Source organism: Petromyzon marinus, chromosome 20, assembly GCF_048934315.1.
Source record: "Petromyzon marinus isolate PM22_M1 ecotype Great Lakes invasive population chromosome 20, UKy_Petmar_22M1.pri1.0, whole genome shotgun sequence".
Taxonomy (NCBI): domain Eukaryota; kingdom Metazoa; phylum Chordata; class Hyperoartia; order Petromyzontiformes; family Petromyzontidae; genus Petromyzon; species Petromyzon marinus.
In genome coordinates, this window is record NC_133686.1 from 924,738 (window position 1) to 949,276 (window position 24,539).

Genomic DNA, 24,539 nt, shown 5'->3' on the forward strand with positions numbered 1-24,539 from the left:
GGCGTTTGGCTGGGCCATCAAACAGAGACGGCGCTCACCGCGTCGCGCGGCGCTTTCCGATGCGCTTCTGCGGCCGTCTGGAACGCTCTTCCGTTATTAGGAAGCCGCTGGAGCTATGCACTTTTAACTCTCGGTTGAAAACTCGTTAATTTAGACCTGCTTTTTGTGTTTAGTTTGTTGTCCTTCCCCCGCACCTCCGATTAGCACGGTTGATTATAGACGCTGAGAAAGAAGTTCAACTTACATACACACGTACACAGAGACACGCAGTGACAGGCAACCATTGTAACATCGTTTACCGACATTGAGAGCTGTGATTATGACCATCAGCCATGGTCAATCCTCTGCTGGATAAATGCGTCCCCGAACCCCCAGCGCGCGCGCCTCTGGTTTCAGCACCTGCTTCTCATTATGAATCGAGTGTAATTGATTGTCGCGTGCCGCAGATGACAATTAATTAGAGGGGAATCTGCCCGTGAGTTTTTGGCGCTGCACGCGCCCAGGTGCGCCTCCCAACTTGAGATTATATTCCAAGTCGTGCCCCTTAATTGGTTTGTGGGTATTTACCCGCCGCGCATTGCGAGTTAACCATTAATTTGTTGGTTTTGTGCCATTTCCTGGCCGCGGTTTTAATTCACCGTCATCCGACGTGGTCTATCCACTGTTGGATGAACGCTACCTTCAAAGCCACTTCCAAAATACCGAGATACGGTATATCCACTGCTGTATGACGGCATCCTCACGCCGTCGCCAATGTCACGTCAGTTCTGCGATGCCACACATCCCATCTCGCGCCTGTGGAGAGACCGCCGGAGTTGGAGTCCAGGCTACAGCTAAACCTCAGTGTTGAGCGACATCTGAGCGCGTTCTTAGCCTCAAGTTTACCACCCCGCCCTGAGCAGCGTGGTGTAATATACTCAAAATACCCCCCCCCCCCCCTACCTCGTGGCATGAGGCCTTCATCCAACAGTGGATTGACAAAGAAGCTGTGGATGGAACTGCGAATGACACCCGTTGGCTTTATATTCCTCATGCGGAGGAGATGAGCGCGACCAGAGGGGTCGTTCCGCGTGGCCCCTGGGGTCGCCTCGGGTGGAGCTAATCGCCAGCTGGTCACTCATCCACCCAGCCGTGGGCAGCAGCATCCGACGGGATCCCCACATTAAGCCCTTGCCGCGTGTAAGCGATGTCACGCGCTCCTGCACACGTTTAACCATTTACACAACTCCCGCAGCGCGGAGCAGCGGGGATGATGAGTTGATGAGTTCTGTTGGAATCCTGTTTGGGGTGTTTACTGAAGCCTTTCATCATCGTCATCATCATTAGCCTTCCGGGGTCGAAAAAAAATAATGCAATTTTGGCAGTGCCGGATTATCCAAGTAGCAAAAGTAGCTGCATATGCTCTATTACTATAGTACTTTCAACTTTTATGAAGGACCGGGTGTTTAAGGTTAGCGATTTGTCGTATTAGCCGGCTGTATACCAAATGAAAAAATACAATTGCTTTACTGTGCAAGTTAAACAATTTTTATATATATTTTTTTAAATTTCCGGGCCCCTTTATAACATATGTTACAGGCCCCTCACTAGCTTAATCCGGCACTGCATTGTGGGGGTAATGATAGGTGATTATCCTATGGATACAATCGCTTCCGCCATCGTAATGTGGACATTTAATTGAGAGCGAGCGGCTCGAAATCGAAAGTTTGAGAGTTCGAATCATGGTTAAGTCCATCAATTCCTCCGGGGTCGATAAATTTAGTATTGCTTTGTGGGGATACTCAACAGCGATTGTTATATCGATAAACTCACCATACCACCCACGGGAATGTGGAATTTCCACCACCTGGTCCTGCAGGTCTCCAAATAGGAGATGCGCACCAATGCCTCAACGTTCATTTGAGGAGCAGGAAATCACTGACTTTTTTTCGCTATGTCAAAGGTCAGTCAGAATCCTTATAAATCCTGGATAAATCCGATGAGCTATGAAGCTCTTTTTCAGATCTGTCCGGTAGGGGCAAGGACCATGATCACTGTTACATTGCATTTATGGCTTTATTTTGGTGATTTCTAAAAGTTTTTTGGTTTGGCCATGTTTTTGTTTATTGTAGTACGGAGTTAGACTGATGGCCTTAATCTAAGTTTCTTGTTGTTTGACTTGCATCCCACTGAGATTTTTGCACACAGCGTTAGTGTACAGTGCTATTTCAGGAATATTTTGATGTTTTTTCCTGAATTTTCTGTTTGCACATGCACAAAGTCACTTTAAGATGTTTTCTTGTTCATGTTTTTGTTTGTTGTGGTTGCACCCGATTCAAGAGCCGAATGGCTCACAGGGCTATACCAAATAAATAAAACTATGAAACTATGAGGTTACGATCAGGTACATATTACTTGGCAGTGGTGCACAAATAACAAAAACACTTTATAACACATTCTACAAGCGTACTGTGGCCTTCAAACGTTTCGGGTAACGGTCCTTTTTTTCTTCATAGCACATAGAGGCCAGGTAGATTGTGCACGCATGCTGAACTTATTTCGCACCGTACGTTGCCAACGCTGCTAATCGGAGGTGCGGGATGAAGAAGAGGATGCGAGATGGAGACCGCACCGACCCCATGCTGCTGCTGTATCACGATTAAACGAATTTCTTGGTGTCCATAATCCATCTATGTGCTGTGCAGAAGGACCATCGCCCGAAACGTCGCCTTATATCCCCCCCCCCCCCCCCCCGTAAAGGCGACAGCCGCTGCGATGCTCCTCCACGTGCTCCCGGCTCCAGCGACTTTGGCCCCGCCTAGCGCTGCTGCTGATTGGTTGGCGTAAAACGCCGGAGTAAACGCACTCGCCATTGGTCAACGGTAGCCGAAACCGGGGGGCCTCGCGCGACCAATGAGGCACGCCGTTGGTGGTCGCTAGGCTGGAGGGAGGAGGAGGCGGCGTTGGCGATGGCGGACCCGCCGGTGGAGCTTCTCTTCTGTGACTCCTTCAAGCACGGGGGAGTCGAGGTGAGCGGCCCGGGCGAGGCGGGCGAGGAGCCACGGAGGGGGGAGGGGGTTACTGCGGGAGGTCGCAGCGCAAGCCGGGAGCCGAGACACTCCGGGACGCGAGCGCGGCCAGCGTCGGCGCAGGCCCCGTGTTTACATCACTAGGCCTCGGTGCTGCTGCGAATTGCGGCCGTGTCGCTGCTGCACAGCCGCCACGGCCGCACGGTGCCGTTGCTAACGCGCCCGAGTCTCCCGTTGGTGCGGCTGATGTTATTGCTGTTGCAGCAGTCACGGTGCTGCTGACGCAGTTGCACGCTGCTGCTGTTGCAGGCCGCACGGCAACATCTTCAGCTGTTGCAGTGGCAGGTTGCGCCGTTATCGCCTCGACAGAACATACTGCCACTTGTGCAGCTGTTGCTGCTGCTACTGATGTTGCTAACTTGTTACTGCTATGGTTGCTGCTGTTACTGATGCAGTACCAAGTTGGTCATGCTGTTACTGCTGTAGCTGTTGCTGTTATTAATGTTCCAGGGCGTGCTGTCTGCAGATGATGCTATTGTCACTGCTGCATATATTGTTGCGAGTGCAGCTCATGTTGTTACTGCGGCTGTTTTGTAGCAGACGATGAAGACCATGTTATTTCTGCTGTTGCCAATGCAGTTTGAGTGCTTTATGCAGTGCATGTTGCCACTGCTGCACGTTATGCAGCCGATTCTGTTATTGTTTTTATTTATATGTACTACTGCCAATGGTATTTCTGAAGCTAAAACAACGAATGCAGTTGCTACTGCAGTTAGTATTGTCATTACTGCTGATACCTGTGCTACTGCTGCTTTTGGTAATGTTGCTGCAGATGCTGTTATTGCTACTGCTACATTATACCTGATGTAGCCGATGCTGCTAATTCTGTAACTAATGATTCTGATGTATCTGCTACTGCGGGTGTTGTAACATAGACTTATATTGGAATAACTGCTGCATCTCATCCAGCTGATGCAATTACTGCTGCACCCTTGTCAATAATTTTGGTTCTGCTGTTGCTGCAGATATTTCAGATTTTTGCTAACTACTGTACCTAATACAGCTGCTGTTGATATACTGTATGCTTTAACTATTGCTATTTGAAACTACTTTAGCTATTACTGGAGTTAATACGGCTGCGCTTACTGTTGCAGTCCTGCTCTGGATGTTGTTCCCCCCGCCTGTATTGCTCATTGTTGCTGTTCCTGCCGTTAATTTTGTTTACGAGTGTTACTGCTGTTGCCACTACTTAATTCATTTTAATGCTGCTAATGTTGCTGTTGTAGCGAATGCTACTGCCGCTATTGCAGCTGCTGTTTATAACGTGCTACGATGAAGGGGCGAGTGTGTGAACGCGCTGCGGCAATGGGAGTGTGAGCCAAGCGGGAGTGTGAGCCAAGCAGAAGGAGCGCCGCTGTCAGCGTCGTCATCTCGATGATGGGGGTGTGGGGGACCTCCCCTGTGTTGGACTGCAGCAAAATGGGCAGGTGGACATGGTCCAGTTCCCCGGGCCTGTGCTCATCCAGGAGGTGCGCGTCATCCCGCAGGGCGTCCGCGCACACAGCAACCTGCCGGACCCCTGCGCTTATGGGTACAGCTCGCACACTCGCCCACTCACTCAGGTTCAGCTTGAACAGATGCATGCTCACTCGGTTGACACCAACATGCAGTCACAATTAATTTACAAACCGACTCTCGGTCACCCCGCACGCTTGTTCGCACATCCGATTAGCACGGCTGGCTGCGTACGGTGCGAAAGAAGTTCAACATACATTGCTCGCTCACAATCAACTCTATGCATTTGGTTGCTCGCTCATACGCTCACTCAAATTTTAGCCAAACATTTGCTTGGTCACTAACTCACATGCTCACTCACTCTGTCAACAAGCTCACACGCTCGCTCCGTCAGCTCACTCGCTCACGCAAAGTTAACTCGTGTCCACTCGTTCACCTCGAAAGCTAGATCACTTGAACTTTCACCCTCACAATTTCACTCGCAGTCAACCAGCACTCACTTGCTCACCCCAAATTATTGTCTGTTCTGCTCACACATACACATTGAATTCTCAGCAGTCGAGGAAGCTTAGTTGCCTTTCTTCATCTCTCATTATTTTTAAGCGGATAGTGCTGAACCATTCACTTGAAAGTGCATGCAATAACAATCCGAGATAAATCGCCACATGGACTGAGTTGCACACACAGACAGTGGGGAGAGGCATGTTTTTTCTTAAGTGTGGCAGTGTTTGAGAATGCAAATGTTGTATTTCCTGTGCGTGTGTGTGTACGTGCGTGCGTGTGTATGTGCGTGCGTGTGTACGTGCGTGCGTGTGTACGTGTGTGTGTGTGTGTACGTGCGTGCGTGCGTCTGTATGTGTGTGCGTGTGTGTATTCTCGCAGGGAGACCACGCCACGTGCGTTTCAGCTGGAACTGTTTTTCAGCAACATCACCAAACCGAATCTATCAGTGTTCGAGAGGCTCGGAAGGTAATGGGGTGTTTTATGAACGCACGCACGTAATAACTCAAATGTGAAGACAATATTGTGCTGTCAATGGGCTATGTGAATTTAATTTGCATAGCAAGTAATTAATTTGCACTTTAATTTGTTTTCCTGCAGTCTTGATTATGAGGAGCCTTCATCCATCATATTTAAGCCGAACAATAAGGTAAGTTTTAGAAATGAGTGCCCTTAGATCTTCCGAGTCACTCTTGTTAAGATGATGAAGTTGGAATAATTAGAAATGAATTTATGGCTCTGCCGTGGGAGGAGAGCATTTAACTTTATCGTAATGTTTTCTAGAATACATTTTATGTGCCACATTCTTTAGACACTGGGCACATTTTAATTTAACTTGGTAGATTAATGGCAGGGTATAACGAGTCCCAATGAATAATGGTAATGAAACCTGATTTGCCTGTGGTATTGGCACACTTCCTATGTTTTTACAAAGCCAGTACGAAACCTGTTTGCTCTGCCTCGTGAGCATAGGTTGTGGTGCTGCCCACGGCATGCCTATGCTCGCACCTGTTCACCTGCAGCCTCTTGGCTTTTCCTTCCACTCTGTTGCTGCCCACTAATTACATGCGCATGGGTTGGCGGTGGCAGTCGAAGGGAGAGTCATTCTGCAGCCCAGGCTCGAATGTTAAAATTACCGTATATTAACAAGTCGTCGTTAACGCTTCCCAACTTGGGTTGAAAATGTGAACGTATGAGCTCTGCCCGTTTGTCCGTCTCTTAACGCGGGGGTACCATTTTTCCCGTAAAGTGATCCAAGGTGAACAAAACTTTTCGTGTAAAAGTTGTGTTCCTATTCGGGACTTGCACGATCGAAGCCTGACTACATTGATCAAAGTGTCGCCCTCCCCAGCAGAGCTGCTATCCGATCTCTGTTGTTTCATCGCGGCTTATGGACGCACTGCTTTCTGCTCGCCCTGGCACCATTATTATTGCTAATTAAACACTTTACCGGGCAAATGTGTGCTGGAAGTGTTACATAATCCATGCACATGTACGGTTTTCTTGTGTTACTTCAATTTACCGGTGAAGGGGTTCATTATCACCATCATTTATTTCTTAACTACAGTGACCAGAATCAGAATCTTTATTATACTGGAGGAATCCAATGCGCTATAAAGCTCTTTTTCACAGATGTCCAGTAGATTATGGGGGGTGCCACCAATGTCTAGGCTGTCAACTATCCACTTCAGTCTGCCCTCGTAATCTTGGTCTTATCCGTCCACATGATCACAATTGCCATCCAAATTGATCTTGGGCCATCCAATCCTCATTTTTCCTTCCATAAAACCCTGTATGATGAGGATGTCGCACAGAGTCTCTCTTTTCGTGTCTAAGTGTTCAAACCGGTGTAAAAAAGTGGTTCGTTACAGAAGATTAGACGGCGGATGATAGACTCATTTGAAAGGATGTTCCAATAACCCACAGTGAGAATATCGTGGCTTCTTATTAAGAAATATATTGTCACAGTTGAACATTTCATGGCTTCGTAGGGTGTGTGTGGCCATCGGTGCCCAAACAATGTGCACGGCCTTCCTACCTTAAACCCCCTTGCACTGAATGGATCGTAGTTCAGCTGGCACCACTGATTAAGTTGCAGCTGTTGGACTTTGGTGCGAGTCAGGGCTTGCCATGCACGGGACGTTAACGGTGAGCACGTGTGCGTGTCAATACACGGGCAGTAGAGAGAGCGGCGCTCCTCTCTGAGCGGGCGAACCGTTAAGGAGGTCGCGCCGGAGCTGGGCAGCGCCGCTCGCAGGGCGTTCGTTATTCGACGAGATTTCACTGCGGGACAGTCGCGATCGGTGTGGAGTGAGGGCTTACATTCACCCGGGTTTGTCCCGAATCGCTGCTCGTGGCACACCACATCCAGAATACCTCTTGCATTTGGCTGTGGTTACTCCGTACTTGTCACGTACATCAGCAACCTGTCAATTATTTGGAGAGAAATTAAACCCTGCATGATTCTAGCTGCCATCTCCTCCTGCTGAGGTTTGCTGCTGCTGCTGTGGTTTAGCACGCGGTGTGAGAGGCGGTGAGTGACTTAGTCTAGAAACGTGCCTCCAATGCCATCCTTGCTCACGGCTTGTGTTGTGTAAACCTACCCAGTGGTAGGGTGAGCGATGTTTCTTCCTATCTAGTGTGAGGTTCCTCCTGGTATAATTTACAGCCCTCCGTCAATCCACGACTCATCTCCCTGCACTGTCACTCATGGGGATTGTTTTACCAGACTTCACCACACTAGTAAAGGGGCAGGAAGGCCCAGGACCGGTGCAGATATTATTCGTTACCGATGTTAATCAACCCCCGTGAACCAAACTCAGATTGCCAGATTCACAGCGAAGTGCGCCAATGACTGTGCCACTGCTCTTTGTTTTAAATTGGACTGTTAAACACTCAAAGTAGGAGCTGGCCAAACATTAAAATGCAGGGCACGGCTGGGTAGATGAGAACAAGATTGAGGACCGAGAGACGTAGAGAGAAGAGTGATGCGCTGCTGCTGAGCAAGGAGATGCAGTTTTCCCATTTCTATGTCGGCCTTGGGATCTAATTCAGTCCTCTGCTTGCATTAAGAGTGTGGGAGCGGTGGTGTGGAGGTGAGTGCCATACTTTATGAACTCAGTTGCCTGAGGTCAATTCCCGGCAAGCAGATATCTGCACCGGTCGACCTGGCCTCCTGCCCATTTTGCCAACCTGCACTCATTTACTGACCAGTGTGGTGAAGTATAGTCAAACAATCCCCCTTGACCAACATGGTATGGGGAGGATTTCATCAAGTGTTGGATTGACAGTGCTGTAATTCATTGTTAAAAGGGGAAAAGACGTGTTGTCCGAATATAGTCGTGCTGGCCTGGTGCCCTTACGCTTGTCGCTTCCTCTTCGGGCTCCATTTCCTCAGTGGGGGGGGCGGGCACGGGTGGAGGGATCGTTCCTTCTCCTCTGCTGCCTCCACTGTCTGGAATTCCCACGTTCATATTATCCATATTATTCTCCGTTTTGAAGACCTTGCATAAGACCGATTGTTACTTCTCCCCTCCTCTGCCGCGTTATCTAAGCTATCACGCCCCACCTCGCCAACCACCTTCCCCCACCAGCGATTTGTCATATGATTTTGGCAAGCGGCATTTTCTTTTGGTCACATTTTTTTTGTCTTAGCTGTGATGAACGTACAGTGCTTCCGCAGAGACAGACATGATGTATGTGCAGATATTCCGAATGAATGTTGACAATTACTTGAAGTAACTCGAGTTGACCAATAAAACGATTGGTAAATTCCCGTAAATGGTCTTTGTGGGCGAAATGCAATTGTGTATATCTTGGTAATTCCGTTTGAATCCTTGAATCCACATGCGTTCATTTGTGTCTCTGTTGGACCTTGTGTGTACATGTCTGTAGTGGTATGTATTTACAAAACATGCAAGTACTCGCTAACAGCACTTTCCCCAACAGCCTGTATGGAAATGGAGTATCTTTGTGGTTGTTTTTATGCGTGTGTTTATATACATATGTGTACGGGGTTAGTGTGTGACAAACCCGGCGACCGAGTTGGATATCCACTCATGACCAACACCCGTGACAGTTATCTGAACCAGCCCTGGGCCTCTCCTCTGTCAACCCTTAAATGAGCACTTGATGTAATGTGTAAATATCAGCACCGGGGAGACAAAGACAGCCTGATGTGGTGCTATACCACTCCATGCAGACCTTTGTATAAGTGCTCAATATCAGCTATAGAGGCTATAGAGGGTTCTTGTTTATTTATCTGGGTATTGAAATGTCTGTTTGCTTGTGTCAAGGTGTATGTGTCATTGTGTGTAAGTTTGTGTGTCTGTATTTGTGGCAGTGTGTGTTTATTGGTCTGTTTCATTGTGTGGGTATCCATGTTATTTTGTGTGTGTCTGTATTGTGTGTCACTGTGTGGTTGTGTGCCCATGTGGTGTGTGCGTTCAGGTGAACACTGATGGGCTGGTGGTGCGCGGTTGGTACAGCACTCTCACGCTGGCCGTCTACGGGGTGGTGGAGAGGGGCCTCTCCCGCCCCCACGAGCGAGAGTCTCCCCCTCCACCACCCCCACCTCCGCCGCATCCTGGGGTTCAACCGGGGCCCTACAAGCGGCCACAGAAATACGACGAAGTCGCAGGCCGAGGTATCTAACCCTTCCACCCCGCCAAGCCTAACTCTCCCGAATCCCAATCCCCGTGCGCCCTAACACAGTGATGTAGCTATGGAGTGTCTCGACGGTGCAATTGCACCAGGGCACGTGCCAACCGCGCTGATCTACCGAGACTCAGACTTACACGCATGTAAGCCAGTAGACTTGCATAGAGATGTGTATATATATTGTTGTCTTGTTCGTTCCATTAGCCTCAAGGTGAAACTTACATACATCGTAAATCATCGCTTCTTGCATGCACGATTCCACACACGAATCGTGAGCCTGAAGAATCGACACGTGTTTTGAACATTCTCAGGTATTTATTTGGGTGGGGTTCGAAGGTTTAGCAACAGTCATACTGTTTGGGCATTTAAATAACAACAAAAAGTTTGTTTACTTATTTTAATTAGGTATGTAAAGGGAAGCAAATACGCCGCCACCACTCTCTCCATGAATCACAGTTGAGCTGCGCACGTTACACCATCCAGGTGCATCAAGGTGAACGGCAAATAAGTTAAATGCCATTGTGTTTGCCATCGTACGGCGGTTGGAATCTCCCCGTTGTCGAACCCGGCGATTGTTAGCTGAGCGTTGCGGAACGAGCCACTCACAAAAGGCGGCGCTGCGCTAGCAACAAAGGCGGTTTGCGCGTCGGTTGCGTCGCTCGACCCTTCGTCGGTGGCACTGCCGTTGGGCCCGCCCTTCGTTTCAGGAGCATGGGCCGCCCGTTCCAGGAGCCCCCCCTCCTTCCCCCTCCCCAACTCCTATAATTTTTGGGATTCTTTGTTGTAGCTTGCTGACCCACCCATACTGGACATCTGTGAAAAAGAGCTTAATAGCTCATTGGATTCCTCCAGTCTAAATGGAAATTCTGAACTCCAGGAGCCTCCCCACCCTCTCCACCCTCCCTTGCTATCCCGCGCGGCTTGGGGGGCGTAGCAAAGCGGCCTGTCCGGTTTGAGCGCTGGGGGGCAGGGAAGGTCCCGGATAAGTCACGGTACGCATCCTTCGGTGCTTGGCATGCGAACACAGCCAGTGCGCAAAACGATTTTTCACCGTCGCGGTGACAGACTCCCGCCCGCCCGCCCGCCCGCGGCCAGGGAGGTGACCTTGCCGGAGTCCCACCGTGGTGTGCCGGTGGGCCCGCGAGACCGAGCCGTGGTTTACCGACTCGCTCGGTGGGAAAACGACTGCGGCGTCCTTGCGATGCTGGACCGGGGCTGTGGGCTTTCGACTGCGGTGGAAGCACTGTTGACACCTTGAATGTCTCGCGTGGGTGTGGGTGGTCATGTTTGTGGGCCCTTGGCAAAGGAAAACAGTTTTTCCACTTAAAAATCTTAAAGAGTTTTAAACTTATCCCCGTTGTCTAGTGAGTGTTTGAGTTACAGAAACATAAATGTTTGCATTTAGTAAACACAACTTCCACCGTTTATGAAACTCTTTCCATGAATGTTTATTTATATGTATTGTGACGTGTAGTGTGGTAGGATCTTTTTCGATTGAAAGTGAACTTAGCCTGGCACAAGCACAATGGTGACGTCATCGCCACTTGGTGAACTGCGGTTGTTGTTGTGGTGGTGATGGGCTGCTCTACGTAGTGGAATGTATCGCTCTCAACATCTTAAAATTCCGCCCACATTGCCTCGCCCCTGCCCTGCCCATCTCTTCTCGTCTCACTCTGCTCCCCTCCACCCTGTGGAAGCCCCCCCCCACCCCCCGTCAACATTCGCTCAGTGAGAGGTCGATCGTTCTCCTCTGCTACCCCCATCCCCATAGTCTGATACTTCCCCTAGCCATCTGTGCCATCAGCTCCCTGCCCTGAACCACAATTCCAGGCAAAAAATATTTCCTTAATCTTCTGCCTATGGTTGACACCCTCTCCTCTGTTTTTTTTATGCCCAAATATTTTATTTTGTTCAACATCGTGAAATGCAGTCTAATGTATACGCTATATAATCCACAGTATTGTGTATATATATGTGTGTGTGTTGCCGTGTGATGTGCTGCGGTGTGACGCGGTGTTCTGCATGTGGGGTGGAGGATTGCTGCTCGCTGTTGCGTAGGGCCCTGCATTCTCGCTTGCTTGTGGCTGTTTGCTGTGGTCTGATGCTCTTGGTTTAGTGCTGCGTGGTGTGGCAATGTGTCGTGTACGCGCGTGCTTCTCTGTGTGTTGTGTGCGCAGTTTGGGGAGCGGCGGCTACCAACCCCGAAACCTAGGTTTGATTCCCGGCCACAGCTAGCATCGGTGGCACGTAATATCTGATCTGGTTCTGGGCCTCTCCTGAATTGACTTAGCATTAAATGAGGACCTGGTGTGGTTTTTGTAACCTTTAGCACTGGGGAGACGAAGGCAGTTGGGTATCATGCTAGCAACACCAACCCCGTCGTGCACCATGCCGGCCTTCATAAGTTCTGCAAAGGGCACTTGCCCCGACAGCCTGTCGGGTTTCATGGGGGACCCTTTGTCTTTGTGCGCAGAGTGGGACGTGGAGGAGCAGTTTGTGCGGAGCCCTCCCCGCCACCAGCCCCGCGGGCCCAGGACCCCACCTGGTCCTCCTCCTCCTGACGACGACGACGATGAGGTGCCCATCCTCCCAGTCGGTGAGTGCTCCAGACAATGACACGGCAGCCATGGATCCTTGAATCTATCTGTGAAGAACTTCACGCCCCTTTTACAAAACGGTGACAGTATGGAATGATGTAGTCGGCAGGGGCGCACGACAAGGATTGAGGAATGAGTGACAGCGATCGAGGGGTAGAGGGTTACTTGGGGATCACGGAAGGGTAGGGGAGGGATGGGAAGGGGAGAGAAGAGGAAGCGAATGTGAAATAAAGAAGAGGTGCAGCTAAAATAAAGGAACGGAAGGAGGTTAAGAAGGGGACTTTAATGTACAACTAGTGACCACATTCCAACGTGGCCAATCCCGAAATTCAGTTATGAATCTTATTAACATTTTAATGTGGTTGGGAGAATGCATCTGACCTATATGACTGAAAGTTCTGGTTAAAGCCACGATTGGCCCCCTTGCTGTCCGACCGCAGCCGTCTCGCGGGATGATCCGAACGCCGCCGCCGCCGCCGCCGCCGTGGCCGCCGCCGCCACCGCCATCGTCGCCGCAGCCGCCGCCGCCGCCTCCCAAAAGGAGTTCTTCCCGGCGGTGTCCCCGGATCGGCCGTGCTCCCAGCCGTCGGAGGAGCGCTTCTCGGAGGAGGGAGAGCCCGCCGGCGAGGAGGAGGGCAACACGGGTGGGGAGGACGAGGAGGAGGAGGAAGAGATCGAGGACGAGGTGGTGGACGAGGAGATGGAGGCCGAGGAGGGCGAGGAAGGGGAGGAAGGGGAGAGCCACGCGGCGGAGAGCATGCCTGACGAGGACGATGAGGAGGGAGATGGAGACAGTACGAGCCTGGCGAAGCTTCATCGTCAGTGTTGTTGTGTTTGTCATTGTCTCTTGGTCATATTTGTCGTCGTCGTTGTTGTCATTGTCATCATGGTCGTCATATCCAATATCATTGTCATTATTATCGTCAAAATGATCGTTTTTTTTCCCGTCGACTCAGAGTGGCAATGCACACGAATGACCTCTCTCCACCTTTGTTACCCAGGGGACGATGGGTACGAGCAGATATCGAGTGATGAGGAGTGCATCCCGGACGCGGAGCACGGAGCGTATAAGTACCCGAACTTTGACCTGGAGCACTACACAGCAGAGGAGCTCGCATCCGTGCCCGCCATGTCCTATGACCCTCTGGACAAGGAGCTGGCATCGCTCGCACACTTCAGCCCCCCCTACCTCACCCGGTGAGCCCTGCTTACCTCGCCAAGTGTGTCGTCACCTTCGCCGGCACACCAACCGACGGAATGAGCGATGCAAGCGGTGCGCCCTGGGGTTGTTGTCAACACGACATAACTGTGCGATCCTCGCGAGCGCGCAGGTTCGAGGTGGCCCTGGCGAGCATCGCCTCCAACGAATCCAAGCAGCAGGAGGAAGGGAGCGTGGAGCGTGCGGAGCAAGCGGAGCGCCTGCGGGACCTTCTGGAGGCCCACGAGGGGGACCTGGAGCGCAACGGCCCCAAGTGGGTGACGGCGCTGGAGGAGGCGCCGGCGCTGCTGCCCGAGGGGCTGAGCTGGTTGCGAGCGACCGCCGCCCCGGCCCACGGCGACGCGTTGCGCCGCCTCGTGGCGTGGTGCCGGCACGCCCTGGGCCTGGACGCCGCCCTCGTCCTCCCCATCGCCATCAACTTGCGTCAGCTCAAGGGCGGCCTCAAGCTGGCCGGCACCCTGGCCGAGTGCGGCGCCGACGAGGCGCGGGCGCTGGTGGCGGCCGGCGTGATCGAGCTGGTGGTGGACCTCCTGTTTGCCGAGCACATGGCCTCCTCGCTGAAGCTGGGTGCCATGAAGGCCCTGGACAGCCTGGTAAGCACCAAGGAGGGCGTGCGGAGTTTCCTGGGCGAAGCGGGCCAGGCGGGCGGCGCCAGCGGTTACCAGAGGCTGCTGGACCTCATCCTGTCGAAGCAGACGGTGCGCGTGGCGACGGCCGCTAGCGCCGTGCTGCAGAAGTGCCACTTCTACGAGCTGGTGGTGGAGGTGGAGCGCGCGGTCGAGGCCCTCTCGGAGGGCTCCAAGGAGCCGCGGCGGAGGCGCAGCACTGAGGGGACCGGCACGGGCGACAGCGACCTGGACAGCTCCGACGACACGGACGACCCCGAGTCGAGTACGTCTCCTCCGGGCCATCACTGCATCCGTTTGTTTACAATTCGACTTGTGCAGGAACACCATGCGCAGCGCATGCGTTTGCGATTGACAGAGTCAGCGACGTGAGCCGCGTAGATCTCCTCGTTGACTCCAGCGTCAACACGGAACGACGCGTGATTAGGGATCGGGTCTGTTCAGGTTAGCGACCTGGAAAATGTTTCCACACCCAGCAACACCACGTGTAGTATACCTCTCACTCTGACTGTGGCTACGAGTCGCTTGCTGCCTTCTTCAGTCCGGCAGCATCACTGAAAATATTCAGTGAGAAATTGACACTGGATTTAATGATTCACTTCTCGTGATTCAGTCATAGACAGAGGAAAGGTCATACTGTAGTGGCATGAATCTATATAACCTGCATGGATCCGACTGTAGATTTGATAGCATTTGCTTGTTCGTTCATTTCTCAAGCCACTTGTCCTGGTGAGGGTCGCGGCGGCAGCGTGTTGAGTAGGGCGTTCCAGACCTCCCTTTCCCTGGCGACAGACTCTAGCACTACTACACTCTACACTACTATACATATACACTACTACACTACGATACACTATACTACTATACACAGACTCTAGGTCTTCCTTTGGAATTCCCAGGCGTTCCCAGGCCAGCCGAGCGACATAGTCCCGCCAGCGTGTCCTGGGCCGGCCCCCGGGGTCTTCGCCCAGTGGGAAGTGCCCGGTAGAGGTCCAGGGGGAGTATATCGGGAGCATCCTTACAAGGTGGCAGAACCACCTCAACTGGCATTGGGAAGCTATTTAACATTTAGAAGACTATAGAACCTACCTATGGCAGTGTGAACTAATTGAATCTCAACTATTTCCATACGTTTTACCAAATAATTGATTCTCGCACACACAATGTACTGGATGCATTGTGAATGTTAGAGTCAACTTAAATGCACGATTCGTTATGCTCCTTGTTGTTTGATGCAATATGCGAGTCAAATTTCCACGGTCGGGGAAAGTTACCCTGCACTTTTTATCAATGCGCTGCAGCCTTTCTGCCTCATGCGGGACATCACATTGTGAAACACAGGTTTGAGATTATCTGGTCCCTCCATCTGGTCTGACTGGCCAAGCCAGCCACAGCAGCGTGCCACTGTCAAACGAGGCCAGAATAATAAATGAATTGAACGACGACAATCAGCCTCGCAAGTGATTGCCTTCGTGCTTTGCGCGATCCGCCCGTCCCTGGCAGGTGGTCTGGCTGGTCGTCCTGGTTGCAACACCGAGTCGCCCCCCCCTCTACCCTTTCTTGCGATAGGGATTTGGGGTGAGGCTTCGCAGTCCCACCCCAATGCGTTGGAGAGCGTAGGTGCAAGCATGCATGTGCGCATGTTTGTGTTTGTGTGCTTGCGCCTTCTTGTGAGCGTCGCTCCTCCGTTCTGTGTTGCTTGAGGGCGGCTGCCTCCAACTTCAGAGTTGCCTTTTTGGAGAAAAATAAACTCTTGGGCATATCATGAAAGAAGATTTCGCAATGCCAGAATAGGGGAGAACTACATGTGAATATGTGGTCTTGAGTGGTGTATTATAATTATGCCAGTGACCAAATCTGGAACTTTTAATGTCCTGGGAAGAGGTGCAGAATTTCAAGGACAGCAGCTGCCTCAACAAGAGGACATCGCCAAAAAACCAGGACAGGTGCCAACCCACGTCCAACTGTCTAGCAACAAGGCCAATCTTGACATCATTGGTACAAGTCATCGGCAAGTCCATATCAGGCCCTCGTTAACCACATCAGCCCATCTGCTCTAGCTCATGCTGTGGCGCAGTGGTGAACACTGTTGGTGCATTTGCCAGTCCTGTCTATTAACCCACAGCGCCTGGGCCTGTCCCGTAACCACCGGCGAGCGAACGTTTGACACTTTACGTGGTCTCAAGGTTCACTAAGCTTGGCGCAAGCGACGCGATGATGGTACCGTCACATAGTGGCTGTGTAACGGTTGTTGTTGTGTGTGGTGCGTTTGTGGCCAGTGTGCGGTGGGGCCGGCACCGGTGCACGTGACCTGGACCGCCTGGCCATGCTGCTGGAGGAGATGCAGGAGCTGTTGGTGCGAGCGCCGCACTGCATGCTGCAGCTGCCCATCAAGTGCTTCCCAACGCCCGCACGCATCACCGGCCCGCCGGAACGTGACGATCCCATGCCCGCGCTCTTCCGGTAACTGCCCAACGCTGCCTGCGTCATTTACCGCCAAATCATTGCCACCGAATGTTCATCAGGTGCCACGTGGATTATTACATCGCATGAGAGGTGGCGACACCGTGGTTGCCTTAATTAATCGGAAGCATTGCTCAGAGCCTTTCTCTTTCCATTGCCGAATCAGAACCTCTCTGTGTCCCCACCGTTGTAAGCTATTCTCTATCCACTGCTGTACAAAGGCATATCTATGCTATTGCTATCCCACACGGTTCTGTGATGCCACAGTCCATCTCACTCCTTGATATTATTTTATTGCTCTATTTCGTTGGCGTTCGACTCTCCGGCATATTCTTTCCTTTGGCAGCCATTCATTCAGAATCATTATTTATCCTGGAGAAATCCAATGTTCTTTTTCACAATTGTCCAGTCTGGGCAGGTTAGAAAGTTACAACGACAAACATCCAGAAGAATTCCCTCATTAAGACTCTGCACCATAGAGCCCAATGCATATCCGACCAGGAATACATAGCCAGTGAACTCAAGCACGTACACCAAGCTCTTAAGGCTAATGGTTACTCCGACTACACAATCCGCAAAGCTATCACTCCAACCATGAAGAAGGACCCTCTTGAGCCATTAAAAACCATCACTTTACCCTACATTGCGGGGGTCACAAAAAATATCTCCAAAATCCTGAATAAACACAAGATCCAGGTCCGATTCAACACAGAACATAAAATCCGTGATCTGGTTCCGTCTGTAAAATATGTGATTCCGGACAAAACAGTACCCTGGCGTCTACAAACTAAGTTGCCTCTGTGGTAGTAGTTAAATTGGAGAAATCAAACGACATGTCTCAGACCGCATTCGTGAACACAAAGCAGACCGCAAACACGGTAGGACCAACACCTCGGCCGTGGCAGATCACTGTTATCATTCAGTAGGCTCACATGACATTGACTTCTCCAAGACAGGTTCTTGGCAAGCCATCTGGGTACCATGAGAGATTCATTCATGAGGCTATCCACATATACAAACACAGAAACAATTTCAACCAAGAAGATGGTTTCTGGCTTAGCAATCATTGGAAGGATTTGATACACCATTTCAGGTCTGAATTGATTGATCACGCTTAAGGTGGCTTTCAGACCGCATCCATTATTTTTTGTCTCCCCCCTCCTCTTTTCCGAACATAGATGGACTCGTCCATCTGAACAAACTGTCAAATCTCTCTCCGTGGTGCTAACGTTAAATAAAACCGCCACTTTTTTCAAATTTTCATGTTGTGGTTTTCACACCTGATGATGATTGCTCGTGTTGCAGTCGAAACGTTGTGATAATTTTATTGTTTTATATTTTTATTGTTTCCCTTCTACGTGACTTTACCGAAAGAACCAATAATATGAATCCCTGCAGTCAGGAAAGCTTTGAATCAAAATTTAAACGATGAGAGTTTAAGGTATGGGAAAGGTAAGCAAATCACGGATAATAAATAAACATACAAAAGTATATAAATTCAGATTGCATAAGGGGCCATCACTTTAGTACGTACGCATGGAGGGGGGGGTTGACCCAAATGCGTTCGCTTGCGTATGGGGGGTCTACTGACGATGTACGCGTAGGAAACGGTGGGGGGGCGGGGGGCGGGGTGAAGCCTCGATAATAATTTGTCTACATTGGCCTTCAAATGAGTTAGATAGTTTGGCGGTGGACTATCTGTTTGCTTTAACACGTTAATATTAAATATCAATCCTTGATCGTTTCTGCGCGGATTAAATATCGGCCGTTCTATAGAATTTGGGGGGGGAGGGTGCGTCAGGCGTACGTACGCAGGGGTGTAAAAAGTCCGCGTGCGTACAGGGAAGGGGGGGGGGGTCAAGTTTTGACAGATTTTTGCGTACCTACTAAATGGATGGCCCCTAAGTACATCAATTCCCAGGCTTGGGCAAGGCAGCAGCCCTCGTCTTGTTCATCAGCCGCACCCCCTCGAATGATGGGTCATGCCCAAGCCTCTGATTTGCATTCTGCAAGCTCTAATCCTAAGCATGGTTGAGGTGGATAATTCGTAAACACAACCCTACATGGGGTCTTGGTGTGTTGTACCCAAGTCTGTGCCTGAAGTGAGTCGTCAACCTTCTGCGATTGATGGGTCACGATTTTGTATCACTGTTTCAAGAAATTGTTTTTAGTTGAATTTTGTACCATCTCCCCTGCCTCATTTGCATTGTTCATTCTGTTTCCATCTCATTAGTCTAAACTAACATTCGCATATCATTTGCACTAATCTCAAATAATCTGTTCCTCTGCACTATTCGATGCTTGTATCATGAGCACACAAATCGATTTTAATCTGATGGCAAATCCCCACCCAAAAAATCAGAGAGGCGTGCAGCATGACCACAAAAACCTTACTCGACTTCACCAACTCGTTGGCCCATCTGCCCACCAGGTACATGCACGAGCATCACTTCCTGGAGTCGCTGGCGCTGCTGCTGTGCACGCCGGCTGCCAGCCTGCACGCCGGGGTCCAGCAGGCGAGCCGCGACGTGCTGGCCGGCCTGGCCGCCACGCAGCCCGGCCTTCTTTTCCTCGGCTCGCACCCCGAGGCAGCCGGCTTGCTGGTGCGCGCGCTGGCACAGCTCGCCGAGCAGCCGGATCACGAAGACGGACCCGCGCCGGCGGCCGGCGGAGGGGCCGGCGCCGGCGGCGGAGGCGGCGGTGGCGGGACCGGCAGCGACCCCGCGCTGGCGCTGAGACTGGCTTACAGCCTGCAGGTGGGGTTGACCCGCCGCACCCCGTCCCCGGGCGCGAGCGAATCCGTCCTGGGCCATAGGCCCATTTCACGAAAGGGTGTCGCGAGCGGTGATGGTGCCCAGCTGAACGTCCGTGGGAGAACAGCTTGGCTGAGAGTGCTGTCTGGGTAGTTGTGGGGGTCTTTGTCCACTTCTGTGGGGGTCTGTCCACACCGTGCGAATTCAGGAGTTGTTTGGCCATACGTTTTGTGAAGGTGGAGAGGATGAGATTGGCGTCTTCGTTTAAATGGCGGGAAAGGGGAGATTCGTTCCCATCTGCAAATAGGTGCCATTGCTCTAGACTAGCACACGGAGCTGCCTCTTGGTTAACCTCGTGACTACAATATTTGACCGGTTTGGCAGCAATAGTGGCCCATCGTTTATAAACTTGGTATAGAGGAAATGTGTTTTGTTTACACTTGGGTTTGGTTATTTTATGCCGCTGAGATGTGCTTGCAGGAATCCTGGTGGCTGTACGTTCTCTGTCGGAAGCCGGCATCTTGTGATGCCCAAATATTGTGATACTACTCCTGTTGTCCATAACAGAGGTTTTTGGCTTATATTGCGTAAATATAAATGTGTCGTTAAACCCGCCACCACCCGACAGACAATTAGTAAGGTTTGTCATGTAAACAAAACGTGGCTATTCGTTACTCGTACAGCATACCGATGTGTTGGAGAGTAAACCCACAACATTTACAATTGGAGTACGACATTTCAACAGTGGCTACAATTAGCGTAATCAGGCGACAGCCAGCGTTGTGGAAAATCTAACCCAAAAACCTTTTATGGATAATATTGGTTGCGAAAGCCTACGTTTTATGGTCGTATTGTTATGTCTCCCGTGTTGCAATGCCTGTGTTGCAATGCCTGTGTGACCCCCTTAGATTGTGTTCCTGTTTTGTTGCGATGCATGCATGTTGTGATGGCTGTCCATTTTTATGTCCCATGTGGTGTAATGTCCTTGTGTGGTGTGCTGTCCTTGTGTGGTGTAATGCTCACTTATTTTGAATGCTGTGTGTAGTGATGGTTATGTTTTGTCATGACTCTTGTGCCACCTGATTTTGTTGTAATGCCTGTTGATATGATGTCCCTGCTTTTCAATGCCTGTGTTTTAATACCGTTGTTGTGCCGTGCACGTTTTAACGCCCGTGCTGTCATACGTCCGTGTCGCGACGCTGGTATGCTGCGGTCCACGTCATGATGCCCGCTTCGCCGTGCCACCCGATGATGCCCTCGCCAGGCGCTGCAGTGCGTGTCGGAGCTGTTCGAGTGCGGCGCGCGGGTGGGCGGCGAGGGCGACACGGACAACTCGGGCGTGCTGGGCATCCTGCACTCCCTCTACCTCATGACCTTCCACCCCACGGGCCGTGCCGCTGTCTGCCACGTGCTCGGCCTCGACAGGAACCTGGGCTGCCTCATCCCGTTCGTGGATCAGTGCTGCAAGGAGGGACAGCAGGGGTACGGGCGGGAGGTGGGGACGGGGGGCACGGCCCGATTTTGCCGCCCCTGCGCCCTGAAGGTGCCACCCGGTTTTTCCGGTGGTGGCACCGCCAGTCTCTAAAATGAGTCGCTGGATTACGTAACGCTTTCCAGCACGCGGTTGTTCCTTGAGGGTATTGCATCAGCTGGGCAGAAGCCGACCAGTGGGGCATTTGTGTATTTGTAAAACAGTCCTTTTTTCTTTGTTTGCTGCTCCGGATTATTAGCCAGCTATAAATTGGGCGAGTCCCTAAACAGTAACATAACTTTATACTCTAGATTCGTGCTCGTTACATGGTGTTCACGAGGCTTCAATTGGTGGACCCAATGTATAAAGCTTTTGGCCAGAGTTGGAGAGCTGGACATTTGTTGGTACAGCAGTCTTTTTGTAAATTTGTTGGTGCTTGAGGACCTTCCCGCCCAAGCTGCGTGAGTTATTTGACTTCTGCCACCCACGACATAGCCCCACAGCAGCTTGTAACATCTTAAGCAACACTGGCCTCCCATCCAAGCGCATTGCAGGCTCAAATTCCTGCTTGGCTTTCGAGAGTGGCCGGGTTTCGGGGTTTTTCTCGTGGGCATTGTTTGTGCTATGACGCTCGATATAACTCTCTCGATGGTGGTAACTGGCTTTGCAAGGATTCTGATAGTGGCTGAGCGTGGCAGCTTTCACGCACCGTGTACTCTCTTGGCATTTGTGTTTATGTACTGGATGCTATGTAGCGTGGCTTTTAATCTGGTGTGCCAGTATTTATTTAATATTTATCTTGATAGCACAACAGTGCCCACTGGCTGAATGGAACCTGAGATGGCAGACTCAAGGCATGAGATAACTACATGAAACATGTTCAAAGATCATCGTTGGCATCATTGTCAGTCGTGATTAAGACTACGATTTGGCACGGAAGTGACGGCGTTTCAAAGAAATCGTAAATTTGAATAAAATCGGTGAATTTGTGGAAATGGCTGTACACAACAGCCGAGGAATGAAATGCATTCGAGAGGACTCCCATTGTAGAGATGGAGCGATAAAAAAATTCATCTGCAGGCCCTCTGATTATTAAATTGCGGGATCGTGAGAGGTGGCGGCAGCTTGGGAGGAAGCCTTCATCCAACAGTGGATTGAAGATGGCTGATAATGATTTTACTTTGGAAGGAGTGGGGTGTTTAAGGAATTCCATTAGGTTTGACGCTTTACTTTCAAATCGTAGCCTTAGCCACGATCAATCCACTGCTGGATATAAGCCTCGCCAAGTCGTCCTTGACCTCCCCAAACGATTCGTTCTCAATCCTGCACCGATTTATCTTACAAATTGTTTTACTTTAAAGTGGGGGAGAAAGGGTTGGTTTGTGGCAAGAGGAGTCTTTCAAATGTCGCTTCCTTATTTGCCTACAGCGAGGTGAAATCCAAGAAGTCCGTGGCGTCCAACTACGCATGCATGCTGGTGCTGCTGGCGGTGCAGCTGTCCAGCGAGGTGGCCATGCTGGAGCACTACGGCACGCCACTGCTGCACCTGTGCAAGGAAGACGAGGGCAACGCCAAGTTGCAGGGTGCGTCTGCCCAGCCCGCCCGCCCACACGCTCGCCACACACGCTCGCCACACACGCGGCACGCCCTGCGTGCTCCTTGCCTCATTAACTGCTTTTTGTGTTTAGTTTGTTCTTCCCCCGCAACCTCTGATTAGCAAGATTGGCGAAGTACATCGCTAAACAAGTTCAACATATGTACATAAAGATACGTGCTGTATACTCGCCACGCACCGTGCATGCGCCGCTCGCTCCTGGGACTCGCCTGTCGCGAGTCAAAATCTTGCTTACACTCGGCAAAGGTGAAGATTGAGATTTGACTTAATCTACTATTTTAAATGCACCTCGTGAGACCGCGAGATATGTCGACTGCTTGGGGAAGCCTTCGCCCAGCAGTGGATAGATCGTGGCTGACGATGATGATGATGACGACGACAAACGCAACTTCTTCCCAATGAGATTGTTGACAACTCGCTGCACCTCTATGATCCCCGCAACCTATCGGGACTGGCCTCGCTCTCTCCGCACCACACGGCTGCCGCGACCGTGGCGCGCGATGCCAGCGGAAGGGGACACTCGGGGGTTAAAAGCAGAGAGACGCCACCTTTTGGCGTGAGCCCAGCGGCTCGGCAGAATGTGGCCGAGCCAGCCCGGGCTTCGAGAATCCCACAAACAGGTGTGGCCCCCCCCTGCTCTCGTAATTGAGTGATGGAAGTGAACTTGTACAAACACACGGGTGTACAGCCCCACTTTTGTTGTGTTTAATGACAGGGCCGACGCGGTTTTTATATTGCCACGTCAACACTTGACAGACGCGTGAAACACGCTGTAATTCGCGTACGGATTAACCATCGCTTTGCGAACGGGTTCCCACGTGAAGGATGCTGCCGTGGTGGAACCGTCTACGCACTGGGCTTGCGATCCGGAGGTCCCCCCCCGGTTCTATTTCCCAGCGTGGCAGTTGGAACAACGCGGCAAGTTTTTAAAATCTCGCCGCTTTTGAGCCACTCGTCGATTGGATTTTGTCACGTGTGACGCGACATGCGCTTGGGTTTCAACACAATGGCTGCGTGCTGGGATGGGCGCAATGGTATCTGCGCAACTTGAGGTTTAAATAAAATAATAAATCTATTAATAAACGTGCATGGCGGTGTGTCACCATGTAAAGTAAAATAATATCATGTTTTTGTACATCAGCTGAATGGGCTTTCTGGCCTCGTCTTTTTCAGGAGGATTTGTTTAAACATGCAACCCCTAGACCAGTTTCAACATTCGGCAGCATGTGACCTGTTAAACAAATATTTCGAGGTAGTCTGATGTTTTGGCAAGAGCTCTCCTGAACACCACGAGACCCATTCGGCACAGTGCGGAAGATTTGTACAGAATGTATAATTATCGCTGTGTGCCGTCATGGTAGAATGTGGGTAAATCTGCCCGGCTCAGGTGGGCAGTGGGGGGGGGAAGGGTTATGTGGGTCCAGGATTATAAAGGTAAAATAATGGTTGGGCCTCTACGGGCACGATGAGATCAAGCTGATGCAAGCGAACGTCTGTTGGGTCATCACAGAGCTGAGCAGGTGGCTGGAGCCCGTGAAGGACCTGCACTTTGAGATATCTTCCATTCCCGCACTCACGGAGTACATCAAACAGGCGAGTAGCACCTGGTCACACACAGCACATTGCTACACTTACATCTGTGGCTGCTTTGTCCAAAATTCAGCATGGCAAACCCTGGTCCTTATATCAGTTATCCAGTCGCAAGGTCAGCATCAAACCTCCATTTCCTTGCTCTTTGTGTGCATACCCCCATTTGGACTCCATTGGCGCGATGTTGTTGCGCGTTGAAGAAATGTACGTGCAGTGCACTACTACCTTTGTGTGAGACCAATGGCTCCTGAAAGATGACGTCGCCAACCACTTCTGAAGTACTTTGGATGGGCTTCTAGAAAGAGTATTTGTCACATGAAACCAACCCAATATCAAGACAAATTACGCAAAACAACCAATTTTCACAGTGGCATATTTACACGGTCAGAGGTGATCGTCCAGGCTGCTGAAACCACCGACTTGCTGCGCTTGAGCAACCCGGTTTTAATCACACGTGGCCAACACCTGGACTCAAACTCGGGATCTCGGTGGTGCCGGTCGTCGGTAGCCTCCCGATGCGGCATC

At 51.0% G+C, this 24,539-nt stretch overlaps 1 protein-coding gene across 3 annotated transcripts in view; it reads left to right on the forward strand.

Moving 5' to 3' along the window:
• Positions 1–2,795: 2,795 nt before the first annotated feature.
• Positions 2,796–24,539, forward strand: part of VIRMA (vir like m6A methyltransferase associated) — a 57,097-nt gene continuing 35,353 nt past the window's right edge. Inside the window, exons 1-14 of one of the 3 annotated variants that reach the window (XM_032957783.2) lie at positions 2,796–3,008; positions 4,484–4,599; positions 5,406–5,492; positions 5,625–5,673; positions 9,474–9,669; positions 12,157–12,279; positions 12,721–13,098; positions 13,282–13,477; positions 13,612–14,390; positions 16,402–16,585; positions 19,017–19,341; positions 20,603–20,820; positions 22,238–22,392; positions 23,935–24,017. In XM_032957783.2, the coding sequence (XP_032813674.2) occupies positions 2,949–3,008; positions 4,484–4,599; positions 5,406–5,492; positions 5,625–5,673; positions 9,474–9,669; positions 12,157–12,279; positions 12,721–13,098; positions 13,282–13,477; positions 13,612–14,390; positions 16,402–16,585; positions 19,017–19,341; positions 20,603–20,820; positions 22,238–22,392; positions 23,935–24,017 (2,949 nt within the window). In that variant the 5' untranslated portion in view covers positions 2,796–2,948. The remainder of the gene's footprint in view (positions 3,009–4,483; positions 4,600–5,405; positions 5,493–5,624; positions 5,674–9,473; positions 9,670–12,156; positions 12,280–12,720; positions 13,099–13,281; positions 13,478–13,611; positions 14,391–16,401; positions 16,586–19,016; positions 19,342–20,602; positions 20,821–22,237; positions 22,393–23,934; positions 24,018–24,539) is intronic. The other 2 variants (XM_032957782.2, XM_032957784.2) reach the window with 2 other exon arrangements.